The following is a 14,071-nucleotide window of genomic DNA, read 5'->3' on the forward strand; positions in this document are numbered from 1 at the left end:
GGGAAACAGTGACTGACTTTATTGTTGTGGGCTCCAAAATCACAGCAGATGGTGACTGCAGGCATGAAATTAAAAGACGCTTACTCTTTGGAAGGAAAGTTATGACCAACCTAGGCAGCATATGGACATTACTTTGTCAACAAAGGTCCGTCTAGTCAAGGCTGTGGTTTTTCCAGCAGTCATGTATGGATGTGAGAGTTGGACTATAGGGAAAGTGGAGCACTGAAGAATTGAAGAATTGATGCTTTTGAACTGTGGTGTTGGAGAAGACTCTTGAGAGTCCCTGGGACTTCAAGGAGATCCAACCAGTCTATCCTAAAAGAGGTCAGTCCTGGGTGTTCATTGGAAGGACTGATGTTGAAGCTGAAACTCCAATACTTTGGCCACCTGATGTGAAGAGCTGACTCACTTGAAAGGACCCTAATGCTGGAAAAGATTGAGGGCAGGAGAAGGGGATGACAGGATGAGATGGTTGGATGGCATCATCAACCTAATGAACATGGGTTTGGGTAGACTCCAGCAGTTGGTGATGGACAGGGAGGCCTGGCATGCTGTGGTTCATGGGGTCACAAAGAGTCGGACACGACTGAGCAACTGAACTGAAGTGCTAAAAAAAAAAATTATAAAAGGATAACAGTGCTACTTAATAAATAAATTGGAGGAAAAGCCCCTTTGATAAGGTGACATTTGAGCAAAGACTCGGAAATGAGATAATCATTTCCCAGTTGTACTTGTGTCTCCACCAGGCTACAAGGCGCTGACCTTGGTGGGGACCTGGTGCGGGAGGCCATCCCCTACCTTCTCACTTTTCCTTACTTCCACGCGCTGCCGCTGTCCCCCCCCCCCCACCCCCACCCCCGCCCCGACTCAACACACACACACACACACACCGCCCCTGGCATGTGTGGAAGACATGCACCTCTTCTGCAAGCCCTTGGGCTATCCAACCTCTGTAGAGTTCAGTTTCTCAGTCGTGTCGGACTCGGCGACTCCATGGACTGCAGCACACCAGGCTTCGCTGTCCATCACCAACTCCTGGAGCTTACTCAAACTCATGTCCATCGAGTCAGTGATGCCATCCAACCATCTCATCCTCTGTCGTCCCCTTCTCCCACTTGCAATCTTTCGCAGCATCAGGGTCTTTTCCAATGAGTCAGTTCTTCACATTAGGTGGCCAACAAAGTATTGGAGTTTCAGCGTCAGTCCTTCCAATGAATACTCAGGACCGATGTAGAAGCAGTAGAAACCACTGTAGAAGGCTTTCAGACACCAGCCTAAGACGACCATAGGCGGGGCGGAGCGGAGGAGCCTTACCCATCATGGGGCAGATCAATAGCTCGTTTCGCCCACGGGATGCAGACGGGCCGTCCACATTTCCGTTCTATTTTGCCTCCGCCCCGCTAGGGGTCGCTGTGGTGCGCTGGAGTAGGCTCAGCGCGTTCCAGGCTAGGCGGAAGCGGCTTTCTGGCCTGCGCTTTATAGGTCTCTCTTGTGCTTCCTGTTTCCTCTTTTACCAGGGACCCGCCAACATGGTAGGTGTTTTGGCTCCAAGTTGGTGCCCGCTAGAATCGTCCTCCATCCGCTGTTTCCCTCAGCTCCCAGCCCGTAAGGAGGCGCGCACTGCCCTGTGAGGCTGAAGCCTCCTTAGGTTGCTGGTTTCCGCGTTGACCCCGCGCTCCACCACTGCCCGGCCGGGCCTTTACTGTACCGGGCTCAGCCCCAGCCCACGAACCCAACTCGGGTCAGGGTGTGACGCCGCGCTGTTTCCTGGAGCGGGGTGGTCCTGGCTCGCGAGTGACCGTATTTTCTCCACCCGCAGGGCCGCGTTCGCACCAAAACCGTAAAGAAAGCGGCCCGGGTCATCATTGAGAAGTACTACACGCGCCTGGGCAATGACTTCCACACCAACAAGCGTGTGTGCGAGGAAATCGCCATTATTCCCAGCAAGAAGCTTCGCAATAAGATCGCAGGGTGAGTCGAGTCTGCGTTCGGCTTCCAGGGCCTCCGTGGCCCCGCGGGTGGGTCCTGGGAGCTGTGCATCTGTGGGGTTTCTTGGTGAAGTTGTCTTGTGTTCACGTTGCATTGATACTTGGCTGTTTGACTGCAATGGCGCTTGGACGAAGTTAGCCCCAGTCGATCTCTGGAAGAGAATATTTAAAGACCTACTTGATTTACTGCTGAATTGCGTAAATTGGAACTCGAAGGAAAGCAGATGAGGGTTGGGAGGGATCGCGAAAGTTTGTTGGAGTATTTGGTGGTTTTACAAACGAACATGAATACACAGAGGACAGGCATGGCCTGGTTAAGCGGAGCTGCGTGTAGAGGTTCTGTTTATGTAGAAGATTCTTAGAGCCAGGACTCCCAAGATGACTCCTCTCCCTTCTCACTGCGGGAAGAGAACTGAAGCTCCTACGTGCACATCCAGACATGCTGTGTACCGTGGGGACCAATGTGTGTTCTTGGGCGCTTTGTAGCTACGTCACACATCTGATGAAGCGGATTCAAAGAGGCCCGGTGAGAGGTATCTCCATCAAGCTGCAGGAGGAGGAGAGAGAGAGGAGAGACAATTACGTGCCTGAGGTAAACTTTCTGGGGCTTACTCTGGACCTCTGGTTCATCCTGAAAGATAAAAGCAGGTCCCTGAGAACCGTTTCAGGTACTTGGTTTCCAGGGGCACCTCAGCTGCATCTCCATAGACTGCCCCCCCCCCCCCCCCCCCCCCCCGTTAAGCAGCTGAGCTGTGCTTAGTGGCTCAGTCGCATTGGACTCTTTGAGACCCCTTGGGCTGTAGCCCACCACGCTCCTCTGTCCATGGGATTCTCCAGGCAAGAATAGTGGAGTGGGTTGCCATACACTTCTACAGGGGATCTTCCCAACCCAGGAGTGGAACCTAGGTCTCCCACATTGCAGGCGGAATCCTTTACCACATTCTTTACCATCTTAGCCACCAGGGAAGCCCATAAGCAGCTGTTGGTGCCCGTAATCTGTTAATACTTGCCTATATGTTGTGTTCTGCCCTGTTAGGATCATGCAAGTTCTGTACATGAGAACCTTGAATGATTGGTGACTTACCATGTCTTCTGGCTTTTTTTTTTTTTTGCTTTGGCATAATACTCCTGGAGTATAGCTATAAACCCAGTCTTAAGGTTTTTTAAATACTGAATTTGTGGGATACTGTTCGATCCCTGGGTCAGGAAGATCCCCTGGAGAAGGAAATGGCAACCCACTCCAGTATTCTTGCCTGGGAAATCCCATGGATGCAGGAGCCTGGTGGCCTACAGTCCATGGGGTTCCAAAGAGTTGGACACAACTGAGCGACTTCACTTTCACTTTGTATTGTATCCCCTCTATGCTTCCCGCCTCCCCCAATTTTTCTTCCTCATTTAAGAATCTTGTAGAAAAGGCAGGGAAGGTGAGAGATTTTCTAACTCATTACTATTTGGGGCCTGCCTTGTTTCTCCTAGGTCTCAGCCCTGGATCAGGAAATCATTGAAGTAGATCCTGACACTAAGGAAATGCTGAAGCTCTTGGTGAGTGTTTGATGAATTCCTGAAGTAGGGTTTCCCTGGTCGCCAACTACCAGTAGCTCTCTACTATCTGTAATACCACTGGGTAACACTTGTTGAATCTTGAAAATATATCTGGTAATCTCCACATTTTCTATATGTTGTTTTCCTCACTGTATCCCTCGAGGCATCTCCTGTTGTTTACATTTTATAGATGTTGGAGTGGTAATTTCAGGTTAGTGGGTGGCAGAGGTGGGAATCCATCCATACTTGTAACCACTAAGCTGGACTACCTCCAGAGGGGGTTTAGCTGGTTGCTAAAGGTTGAGTTTGCTGTCCACGTGACGATAACTCCCAGATCTAGTGACCGTTGCTCTTCTTGCTCTCCTGTGTCCACATGTTAGCCACTCAACATGAGCTCTGGTTTCATTTCTGGTGCTGCCAGGGCACTGCTTGAGTGGTTCAGCTGTCTTCAGCACACTGATAAGTGTCTCTTCTGTGATTTATCTTAGTACTTCTGCATTTTGGTGAAAGCATGAGCTTCAAAGTCCAGGAGGCAGTTGATTTCGAGCAACTTTATTTTTCCCTTTTTTATGATGATGAAATGTTTAAGTAATAGCATGAATTCCTATATACCTACCACTCAGCTTCAGAAAAACATCACCAGTATAGCTAAAGCCTGTTACAGATTATTTTCTCCTGAAATAACCACTATCCTGGAATGTAGCTTTTTATTTTCAACTGTAAAATTGATCTTTGAGCATGAAATGAGGAATTAATTTCTGGTTATGTGGTGGGGCCTTGGTTTCACTGCACTTACATTGAGCCAGCTCAGAGGCAGGCCCTGCCCTTGTCCCACCACTCCTCTTCCTGCTTCACAAATGCTGACTTGCATGAGTGATGCATCCTATCTGAGACTGGTCCTGAAAGTGAAGGGGCACTGCGTTAGCCTTAGAGCAGTATTCTCAAAGGGACAGATTTTGCACCCAGGGGACATTTGGTGATGCCTGGTCACAGCTGGGGATACAAGCAGACTTGTGGGTAAAGGCTGAGGATGCTGTTAAAAGTCTTAGAATGCACAGGACAGCTCCCTTGTGACTGTTGGGGTGGAGGATCCTTCAGATGGAGTCCACCCCCTTGTGAGTTTACTGGTCTGGGGTGGGGAGAAGGCTGTCACTTTTCTGCAGGGTCCCAGCAGTCTGACCCGAGCTGGAGGAGGTTGGTGAAGCGTAGCCTAATGGTGGTGCTGGGACTCTGGACACAGATCTTGCCAGAACAGCCACACTAAGCCCGTTTTTATCATTACAGGACTTTGGCAGTTTGTCCAACCTGCAGGTCACTCAGCCTACAGTTGGGATGAACTTCAAAACACCGCGTGGAGCCGTTTGAGTCTTTCTGCTGTGCTGTAATATTTTCAATAAACCTCAGACAACAACCTTGCCTTTGTCATCTGTGGGGTTGGGTCCTGGTGGAACTAAGGACAGGAATTCTTTCTCCCAGGAGAAGTGTCCTACAGAGCACCTGTGGGCAGTGCCCACACAGACAGTGTATGTATGAGAAGGCCTAGTCCTGCGTGCTCACTCTGCTACTGCTAAGTCGCTTCAGTCGTGTCCGACTCTGTGCAATCCCATAGACGGCAGCCCACCAGGCTCCCCCGTCCCTGGGATTCTCCAGGCAAGAACACGGGAGTGGGTTGCCATTTCCTTCTCCAATGCAGGAAAGTGAAAGTGAAGTTGCTCAGTCGTGCCCAACTCTTCGTGACCCCATTAACCACAGCCTACCAGGCTCCTCCATCCATGGGATTTTCCAGGCAAGAGTACTGGAGTGGGGTGCCATCGTGTGCTCACTCTGGCTTCAGGCAAAAGTCAGGAGATGCTTTTCCCTCTTTACCCCATGTGTCCTGTGTGTTTGAGCTCAGCCTCTCCTGGGTACATGCAGTTTGGGTTAGTGAACCTTCTTGTCTTGAAAAGGTAATGTTCCTCACATGTATGAGGGTTGGGTTTTCTGGGGATGGGAGATAGAATGCGTGTGGAGCACAGGAGACTTGAGTGTGAATGGATGTGTGTGTGGAAGGATCAGTGAGACCATGGGATGTGTCAGGTTAAGGGAGGCAGAGCTTGCTAGGTGGATCCTGGGAGGTGGTTCTAAGCTTAGGGATCCTGCTGAGGCAGTGGGTCCAACTGTGTGGTGGAGAGTGCTAGGTTGGGCTGGTCCTTGCTCACAAGTAGCTGGAGGAGCAGTTGGAGCACTCCGATCCTGGGAAACATTCTGAAAACGTCTACTGTAAATACACAAAGTCATAACACCTGATATAATTTCTAACTTGAAATGTTGCAAGAATATAGCATAAAGAACTTTTAAATACTCTTTCCAGACCTCTCAGTTCACATTTTCTCCCAATTGCTTTATATATTGTCTTTATATACACATCTTTTTTCTGATCCATTGGGATTAAGTTACAGATGTGCCATTTTGTTTGAAATATCTTGTCAGTTTCCTAAGAACAAGGACATTCTTTTAACAGCCATAGATGAATGATCGTAATCAAGAAATCCACATGGATATGATACTGCTACCTAACCCGTCAATTGTGTCCGATCCCATGGACTGCAGCATGCCAGGCTTCCTTCTCCATCACCAACACCCAGATTCTGTTCAAACTCATGTCCATCGAGTCAGTGATGCCATCCAGTCATCTCATCCTCTGTCATCCCTTTCTGCCTTCAATCTTGCCCAGCATCAGGGTGTTTTCCAGTGAGTCATTTCTTCGCATCAGATGGCCAAAGTATTGGCGCTTCAGCATCAGTCCTTCCAATGAATATTCAGGACTGGTTTCCTTGAGGATGGACTGGTTTGATGTTGCAGTCCAAGGGACTCTCAAGAGTCTTGAACACCACAGTTCGAAAGCAATTCTTTGGTGCTCAGCTTTCTTTATAGTCCAGCTCTCGCATCTATACATGACTACTGGAAAAACCATAGCTTTGACCAGGCAAACCTTTGTCGGCAAAGTAATATCTCTGCTTTTTAATATGCTGTCTAGGTTGGTCATAGCTTTTCTTCCAAGGAGCAAGCATCTTCATGGCTGCAGTCACCATCTGCAGTGATTTTGGAGCCCAAGAAAATAAAGTATGTCACTGTTTCCATTGTTTGCCCATCTATTTGCCATGAAGTGATGGGACTGATGCCATGATCTTAGTTTTTTGTATGTTGAGTTTTAACCCAGCTTTTTCACTCTCCTCTTTTGCTTTCATCAAGAAGTTCCTCAGTTCCTCTTCACTTTCTGCCATAAGGGTGGTGGTATCTGCATATCTGAGGTTATTGATATTTCTCCCAGCAATCTTGATTCCAGCTTATGCTTCATCCAGCTGGGCATTTCGCATGATGTACTCTACATACAAGCTAAATAAGCAGGGTGACAGTGTACAGCCTTGACGTACTCCTTTCCCAGTTTTGAAACAGTCTGTTCCATGTCCAGGTGAGTGCAACTGTGTGGTAGTTTGAGCATTCTTTGGCATTGCCTTTCTTTGGGATTGGAATGAAAACTGACCTTTTCCAGTCCTGTGGCCACTGCTGCGTTTTCCAAATTTGCTGGCATATTGAGTGCAGCAGTTTAGCTGCACTCATCTCACACGCTAGCAAAGTAAGGCTCAAAATTCTCCAAGTGAGGCTTCAACAGTACGTGAACCAAGAACTTCCAGATGTTCAAGATGGATTTAGAAAAGGCAGAGGAACCAGAGATCAAATTGCATATTGAGTGCAGCATCATCTTTTAGGACTTGAAATAACTCAGCTGGAATTCCATCACCTCCAGTAGCTTTGTTTGTAGTGATGCTTCCTAAGACCCACTTCACTTCAGACTCCAGGATGTCTGGCTCTAGGTCAGTGATCACACCATTGTATTGTGGTTATCTGTGTCATGAAGATCTTTTTTGTACAGTTCTTCCATGTATTCTTGCCACCTCTTCTTAATATCTTCTGCTTCTGTTAGGTCCATACCATTTCTGTCCTTTATTGTGCCCATCTTTGCATGAAATGTTCCCTTGGTATCTCTAATTTTCTTGAAGAGATCGCAAGTCTTTCCAGTTCTATTATTTTCCTCTATTTCTTTGCATTGATCACCGAGGAAGGCTTTCTTATCTCACCATGCTATTCTTTGGAACTCTGCATTCAGATGGGTATTTCTTTCCTCTTCTTCTTTGCATTTAGGTTTTCTTCTCTAATCCATAGTCCAATATAAAATGTTGCCAGTTTTCCTAGTAATTTCTTCCAGTTTTCCTGGTTGAGGATCCAACCCAGGATCACTATATCTACTTTTCATGTTCTTTTCCTTCCATGTCTTTCATGATATTTTTGAAAAGTGTTGGCTGACTCCTTGTAGAATGTCCCTCAATTTCAGTTTGATGTTGTCTTAGATTTAATTTAGGTGTTTTTTTTTTTAATTTTAGAAATACGGGTGGTTTGATTTAAGATTTTTTGACTAGTATGGTGTGGAAGTGACAGGCATTCAGTAGAAACTACTTCAGATAACTGAGTTTTTATCTTTTTACAGGTTAGGATAGTGGTTTAACTTATGACTGGGCAGTGGCAATGAGCCACAGCTCCCAGTCAGCTTATGTGATCTCAAAGCAACAAATACATTTAACTATTCTGTAGTTATACATTCTGTTTCAGTACAGTGTTCAGTACATGAGATGTTCAGTCACAAATTCGAGTTTGACTGCAAGCCCATGGACTGCAGCACACCAGGCTCCTCTGTTCCCCACTACCTCCCAGAGTTTGCGCAAATTCATGTCTATTGAGTTGCTTATTCTACCTCTGACCGTCTCATCCTCTGACGCCCTCTCCTTTTGCCTTCAGTCTTTCCTAGCATCAGAGTCTTTTCCAATGAGGAGGCTTTTCTGTATCCGGTGGTCAAAGCATTGGAGCTTCAGCAAGAGTCCTAGTGACTCTTCATGGTTGATTTCCTTCAGGAGTGATTGGCTTGATCTTGCACATACGAGAGATACCCAGTGCTTTATTACAAAGTGGACTTTGTCTTAGTTGATTTGGCTTAACTGAGGTTAATGTGTTAAGATGTTAAAAACAGCCTCAGGTAGGCTATGATACTCAGCCATGTCTGACTCTGCAACCCCACAGTTTGCCAGGCTCCTCTGTCTATGGGATTTTCCAGGCAAGAATAATGGAGTGGGTTGCCATTCCCTTCTCCAGGAGATCTTCCCTACCTAGAGACTGAACCGGCATCTCCTGCTTCTCCCCCATGGGCAGGAAGATTTATGATGTTCAGTAGGTTGTGAATTGAATATATTTTTGACCTAGGGTATTTTCAATTTACTATGGGTTTATTGCAACATAACCCCATCCTAAGTCAAGGCACATCTGTACCACAGAAGTGATACTGTGTACTCGATGCATCATACTGAGAGACACAATATCTGTCACAGTTTTAGTGATGTTTACTTCCAGCGCTTGGATTAAGGTGTATCTCTCAAGTTTCTCCGCTGTTAAGTTGTAAGAAGGTATTTTGAATTTTGTGGTTAAATACCCTGTTCTTCAACTTTTCACTCACTGGTTTTAGCATCTATTGTTATTTTACCTCCATGATTACCTTATATTTATTAGTATTGTACAGTAGGGAAGGAGGTTTCTCTTCTTCACCAAGAACATTTCTTTCCATTTCTTGGTGTGGAGTCGGGCATTCTCAGCAAGTAACTTTGCCTTCTAAATACGGCTGTGTGTAAAGAAGCCTTCCCTCTTTTGGTTTCTGTATGGGAGAGAAACTAGAGCTAGTTTAAAATGACCAGTGGGTAAGAAAATTAAAACACAAGGCTGCGTGCTGTGGTGTTTGCCGCGCTCCCCCACTAGGAGGCAGTGCCATCGCTGACCCACACCTGCCCGGCTGGGCCGCCTCTAAGGCCCCGTGCTCCAGGTGAGTGAGACGAGGGATGGGAAGGGTTGGGGAGGAGCAGGGGCGGCACAGAGAAGCGGTTTCATTCTGCATCAACGTTGAGGAGCTTCGCCTAGGCCTTAGTTCTTGCATCTGTAAAATCAGCCCTAGGCTCATTAGAACCTCCCGTGGAACTTGTTAAAAGCAGGTGGTGAGGCGCTGCCCCCAGCCGGAGATTGCGCGGCTTCCGGCGTGGTGGGGCGGGGTCGCGGCTCAGGTGTGTCCGCTCGAGGTGCCCGCGGGGCTAAGTGTGCTCGCGGGCAGTTGCATCCCCGCTGCGCTGGACGCCGCCGGACTAGCGTCTGATAATGTCTGTTGGCATATGGCATGAAATATGATAGACTTCTGCCTTTTGTGTCACCGACTCTGCTGCTTCAAGATTTCAAAGAGTTCCAGGAACGTTTTGAAGGTAATTTTCTTCTTTTTTTCCCCTATATTGTCCTTGTGGGCTGTGCTAAGTCGCTCAGTCGTGTCCGACTCTCTGTGACCCCATGGACTGTAGCCCTCCAGGCTCCTCTGTCCATGGGGATTCTCCAGCCAAGAATACTGGTGTGGGTTGCCATGCCCTTTTCCAGGGGATCTTACCCACCCAGGGATCTAACCCATGTCTCCTGCGGCCCCTGAATTGCAGGCTGATTCTTTACCGCGGAGCCTCCAGGGAGCCCATACTGTCTAGTTTTGTTAAAGTACAATTTTCAACAAAGTGAAATAACTGTCACATAGATATAAAATGAACTTGGTAAGTATTTTTTAAACCCCTAATTAAAAAAAAAAAAAACGGTGTTACAGTCAGTTGAAAGGAGAAGTCAGAGACAAATTTGGAGGAAGGGAATGTTGAATTTATAAATGGACACAAGACCAACTTCTTCCACCAGAGAAGTCAGCTAAACCTCTAGCCAACAGAATTTATTTACATTTGTCTATAGGTAAGAATTATTTGCATTGTCAGGCATCTACAACTTAGAGAGTTGTAAAATAGCTCTAAGACAGAGAAAGATGCAGAGCCTCTCTTTAGAATCTGAATCAAAACCCAGGTTGGGGATGGGAGGGAGGCTGGAGAGGGAGGGGATGTGTATATAATTATAGCCTGATTGGCGTTGTTGTATAGCAACACTTGTAAAAATCAAAAAACAAAAAAAAATTTTTTTAAGTTAAAAAAAAACAGTGGTAAGAGGAGCTCCTCTGGCTGAAGCATGGGAGCTCTGCCAACGTCCTTCCCCCACTTGGCTGACTCACTGCTGTTGAGACGGTGTCTGAGCTCCTAGGTCATTCTGGTCCTCCTGGTTTCCACCATGGGACACCTTGGCCTGAGCTCCATGTCTAACTGAGAATCTGGGTCTCCCTGACAGTGGTCTTTATACTGAAGATTCTCAGACCTTTTATGGGTTCCCAGGACGCTGTGAAGTAGTCTCTCTGACTGACGGGGAAGAGAGAGCAACAGTCAGGGTCCTTTACCCGGTCTTTGAACAGAGCAGCTCCACTTCTACCTTTGTGTGTGACGAGGTTGATTTTAATATGCCCCTAAGGAGAAGCTTCCCATTGCCAAAAGATTCTGAAAAGATAAAGGAAGAAAGACTCCCACCTGAGGTGGGGGGGGTGGGGAGGGGGCGAGGGGGGGCGGGGGGGGGGGCTGTCCTTGTGTTTAACAATTGAAGCACAAGTTTCGCCTCTACCTGAGGGCAAAATTCATGGAGGTATATCCTATCTCCGTGAATATGTGAATTCATATTCTGTGCATTGCCTATGTCATTAAGATTTTCAGTTTTATTGGTATGTAATTGCAGTTTTTCTCTCATAAGTAGGAAAACTCCCCGTTACTGTGAATCATTTTAAATGTTACATTTGGTTTCTAAATTAAACGTATCAGGTGTTTGATTATTTTATTGATAGTTTCTGAAGTTTTAACTTGAAGTTGCGCTTTTCCTCATTAGACGCTGGAGAAAACAAACAGCTGGATTCAATTGTGAGGAATGTGAGTAAAGCTCGTTTTCTTTTTCACCTGCAGGGGTCAGCAAACTGTGCCCAGCTGCCCCTTTGTGAATAAGCTGTGAACTAAAAACGATTTTCACATTTCTAAATGCTTTAAAACAGGGATCCCCAACCTCCAGAATCTAATGCCTGACGTTTTGAGGTGGAGCTGATGTAATAATAATAGCGTGGAAAAAGTCCACGAAACCGGTCCCTGGCACCAGAAAGGTTGGGGACCACTGCTTTAAAACCCAGCAGCAGCAAGAGGAGAATCCTGTGGGCTGTGGAAATTCTGTTAAATTGAAGTCAATGTCTACATACAGAGTTTCATTGGGACACAGTCACATTCTCTTGTTTACAAACTGTAGACGGCTGTGTTCCTGATTCAATGTCTGGATTACATAGTTGCCACAGAGACAGTAACGAGGCACTGTGATCACTTCACACTACAGGTTGCAGTTACACATTTATAACGCCGCAGTGTTTTGAGGGCCATACTGGTCACCATATCATCACATTTTATTTTTTACAAATTGTTAGTGCACACTTTCATTGAAAAAAAGAGAAAAATGGGCCTTCAATGTTGTTAAGGTATGAGTGGCTCATTCGGTAGGTGGGCAGGGGAAGCTGTTATCAGTGCTGAGTTTGTTTTCTCTGCACATGTTTCTTCCAGATAAATTAGCTTATTTAAAACTGTTAGTCTTTGGGTGAGAGTGGTTGTTTAAAGAGCTGAAAACATTGGGAGCAATATGAATAGTCAATTTAAAAAAAAGTAGATAATTCTGAATGGTTTTTCTTGACTCTTGATAAGTCAAAGAATGTTACCAATTATTTGGTAACCAATCAGTTATGCAAGAGTCTGTGCCAACTTTGAAGAGTCTGAAGAATTAGTCTGTAGAGTAATCTGCATGGAACAGCTACTGGTGAGAATATTTTTAAAGATGATAAATTACTGATTCAATAGGACCTGAAGTGGGAATTGGCTGAGCTAATGTTATAGCTGATGTTGGTAGAAATATGTGCAAAGCAGAAAGGACCTTATTTGGACAGAATTCAAAGCTTGCAGAAATGTAAAGTGTTTAAAACCTGTGCTGTTCATTGCATTACTCATTAATATATATTCTACAGAAAATAAATCTGTCAATTACTGAACCAGTAACTGTTCACAATGAATTTTACTCATAGACTTAATCATCATCATTTCCATGAATTTTGGTCAAGTGTTATTTAACTGTGGTAAAGTTTTTTTAAACATACAATATTTATTATTTTAACCAGTCTGGAGTACAGTGTACAGTTGGGAGGCATTAAATATGGCTACAGTGTTATGGTAACCATAATTGCTATATTTAAAGCTTTTCATCATTCCCAACAAAAATTCTGTACTCATTAAACAATAATTCCTTATTCCCCCATATCATATTTTGTTCATCCATTCATTTTATGGTGGGCATTTTGGTTGCTTCTGCTTTTTGGTTCTTGTGAATAATGCTACTATGAACACAGGTGTACAAATGGCAGTTCAAACCCCTGCTTTCAGTTGTTTTGAGTACCTACCAAAAAGTGGAGTTGCTAGATCATATGGTAAATCTATGATTAATTTTTTTGAGGAAATGTTGTACTATTTTCCACAGCAACTGCACTGTTTTACATTCCTACTAGCCGTGCACAAGATTTCTAATTTCGCCACATCCTTGCCAAAGCTTCTTACTTTGTGAGTTTATTTTTTGATTTTTTTTTAAGTATTTATATTTTTGGGTGTACTGGGTCTTTGTTGCGATGTGGGCTTTTCTCTAGTTGCAGTAAGTGGGGCTGCTCTTCGTTGTGGTGTGTGGCCTTCTCATTGTTTTGGCTCCTGTTCTTGTGGAACACGTGGCTCTAGGTGTGCAGGCTTTAGTAGTGGTGGCGCGCGGGCTCAGGAGTGTGGCGCGCGGGCTCAGGAGTGTGGCGCGCGGGCTCAGGAGTGTGGCGCTTTATCATGGTGTATAATCCTTTTAACACACTCAGTTTGATTTGCTAGTATTTTGTTGAGGATCTTTGCATTGCATTTCATAAGCAGTAGTGATTTCTAATTTTCTTTTTTGTGATTATCTTAATATCGCTTTGGTATCAGGGAAATGCTGATCCCATAGAATGTGACAGGAACTGTTCTCTCCTACATTATTTCTTTGAAGAGTTTGAGAACTGGTGTCAGTTTTTCTTTAAACTTTTGGTAGAATTCACCAGTGAATCCATGTGGCCCTAGACTTTTCTTTGTTCAGAAGGTACTGATTACCGAATCAATGTTTTTACTTGTTATAGGTCTAGTGAGATTTTCTTCTTCTTCAGTCAATTTAGGTAGTTTGTGTATTTTGAGGAATTTGTCAGTTTCATCCAGATAACCCAATTTTAGAGCCCAAAGGATTCCAGTTCTTTCTTTTGTTAAACCTTGGCTGTTAAGAGCTAGGGTGTGAGAAAGTGTCCATGTATGGAGAGGTAAATATAAATATATAAAAATAAATTTGTGTTTATAAAAGTGCAATTTGATTTAGGACTTAACAGATTCAGCTAGCAAAGCAAATTACAGGTTAAGACTATTTTCCTTCTTAAAATAAAATGAATATTTTTAATTAAAAAATTTTTTTTAAATTATTTGAACAGGCAGCATGTACGT

At 45.0% G+C, this 14,071-nt stretch overlaps 1 protein-coding gene and 1 long non-coding RNA gene across 15 annotated transcripts in view; both read left to right on the forward strand.

Annotated features, from left to right (window-relative positions):
* Nucleotides 1–4,941, forward strand: part of CPEB1 (cytoplasmic polyadenylation element binding protein 1) — a 119,923-nt gene extending 114,982 nt beyond the window's left edge. For 5 of the 7 annotated variants that reach the window (XM_044933320.1, XM_044933322.1, XM_044933318.1 and 2 more), the window contains 4 exons: nt 1,820–1,971; nt 2,475–2,580; nt 3,465–3,530; nt 4,815–4,941. In XM_044933320.1, the coding sequence (XP_044789255.1) occupies nt 1,820–1,971; nt 2,475–2,580; nt 3,465–3,530; nt 4,815–4,895 (405 nt within the window). In that variant the 3' untranslated portion in view covers nt 4,896–4,941. Of the gene's footprint in view, nt 1–1,304; nt 1,533–1,819; nt 1,978–2,474; nt 2,581–3,464; nt 3,531–4,814 lie in introns of those variants that run through there. The other 2 variants (XM_006073473.3, XM_044933321.1) reach the window with 2 other exon arrangements.
* A 4,586-nt stretch (nt 4,942–9,527) lies between these two features.
* Nucleotides 9,528–14,071, forward strand: part of LOC123330842 — a 44,765-nt gene continuing 40,221 nt past the window's right edge. Inside the window, exons 1-3 of one of the 8 annotated variants that reach the window (XR_006547048.2) lie at nt 9,528–9,859; nt 10,082–10,189; nt 11,382–11,422. This is a non-coding gene — a long non-coding RNA (uncharacterized LOC123330842). The remainder of the gene's footprint in view (nt 9,860–10,081; nt 10,190–11,381; nt 11,423–14,071) is intronic. The other 7 variants (XR_006547043.2, XR_006547042.2, XR_006547041.2 and 4 more) reach the window with 7 other exon arrangements.

The sequence above is a fragment of the Bubalus bubalis genome, chromosome 20 (genome assembly GCF_019923935.1).
Source record: "Bubalus bubalis isolate 160015118507 breed Murrah chromosome 20, NDDB_SH_1, whole genome shotgun sequence".
NCBI classification, from domain to species: Eukaryota; Metazoa; Chordata; class Mammalia; order Artiodactyla; family Bovidae; genus Bubalus; species Bubalus bubalis.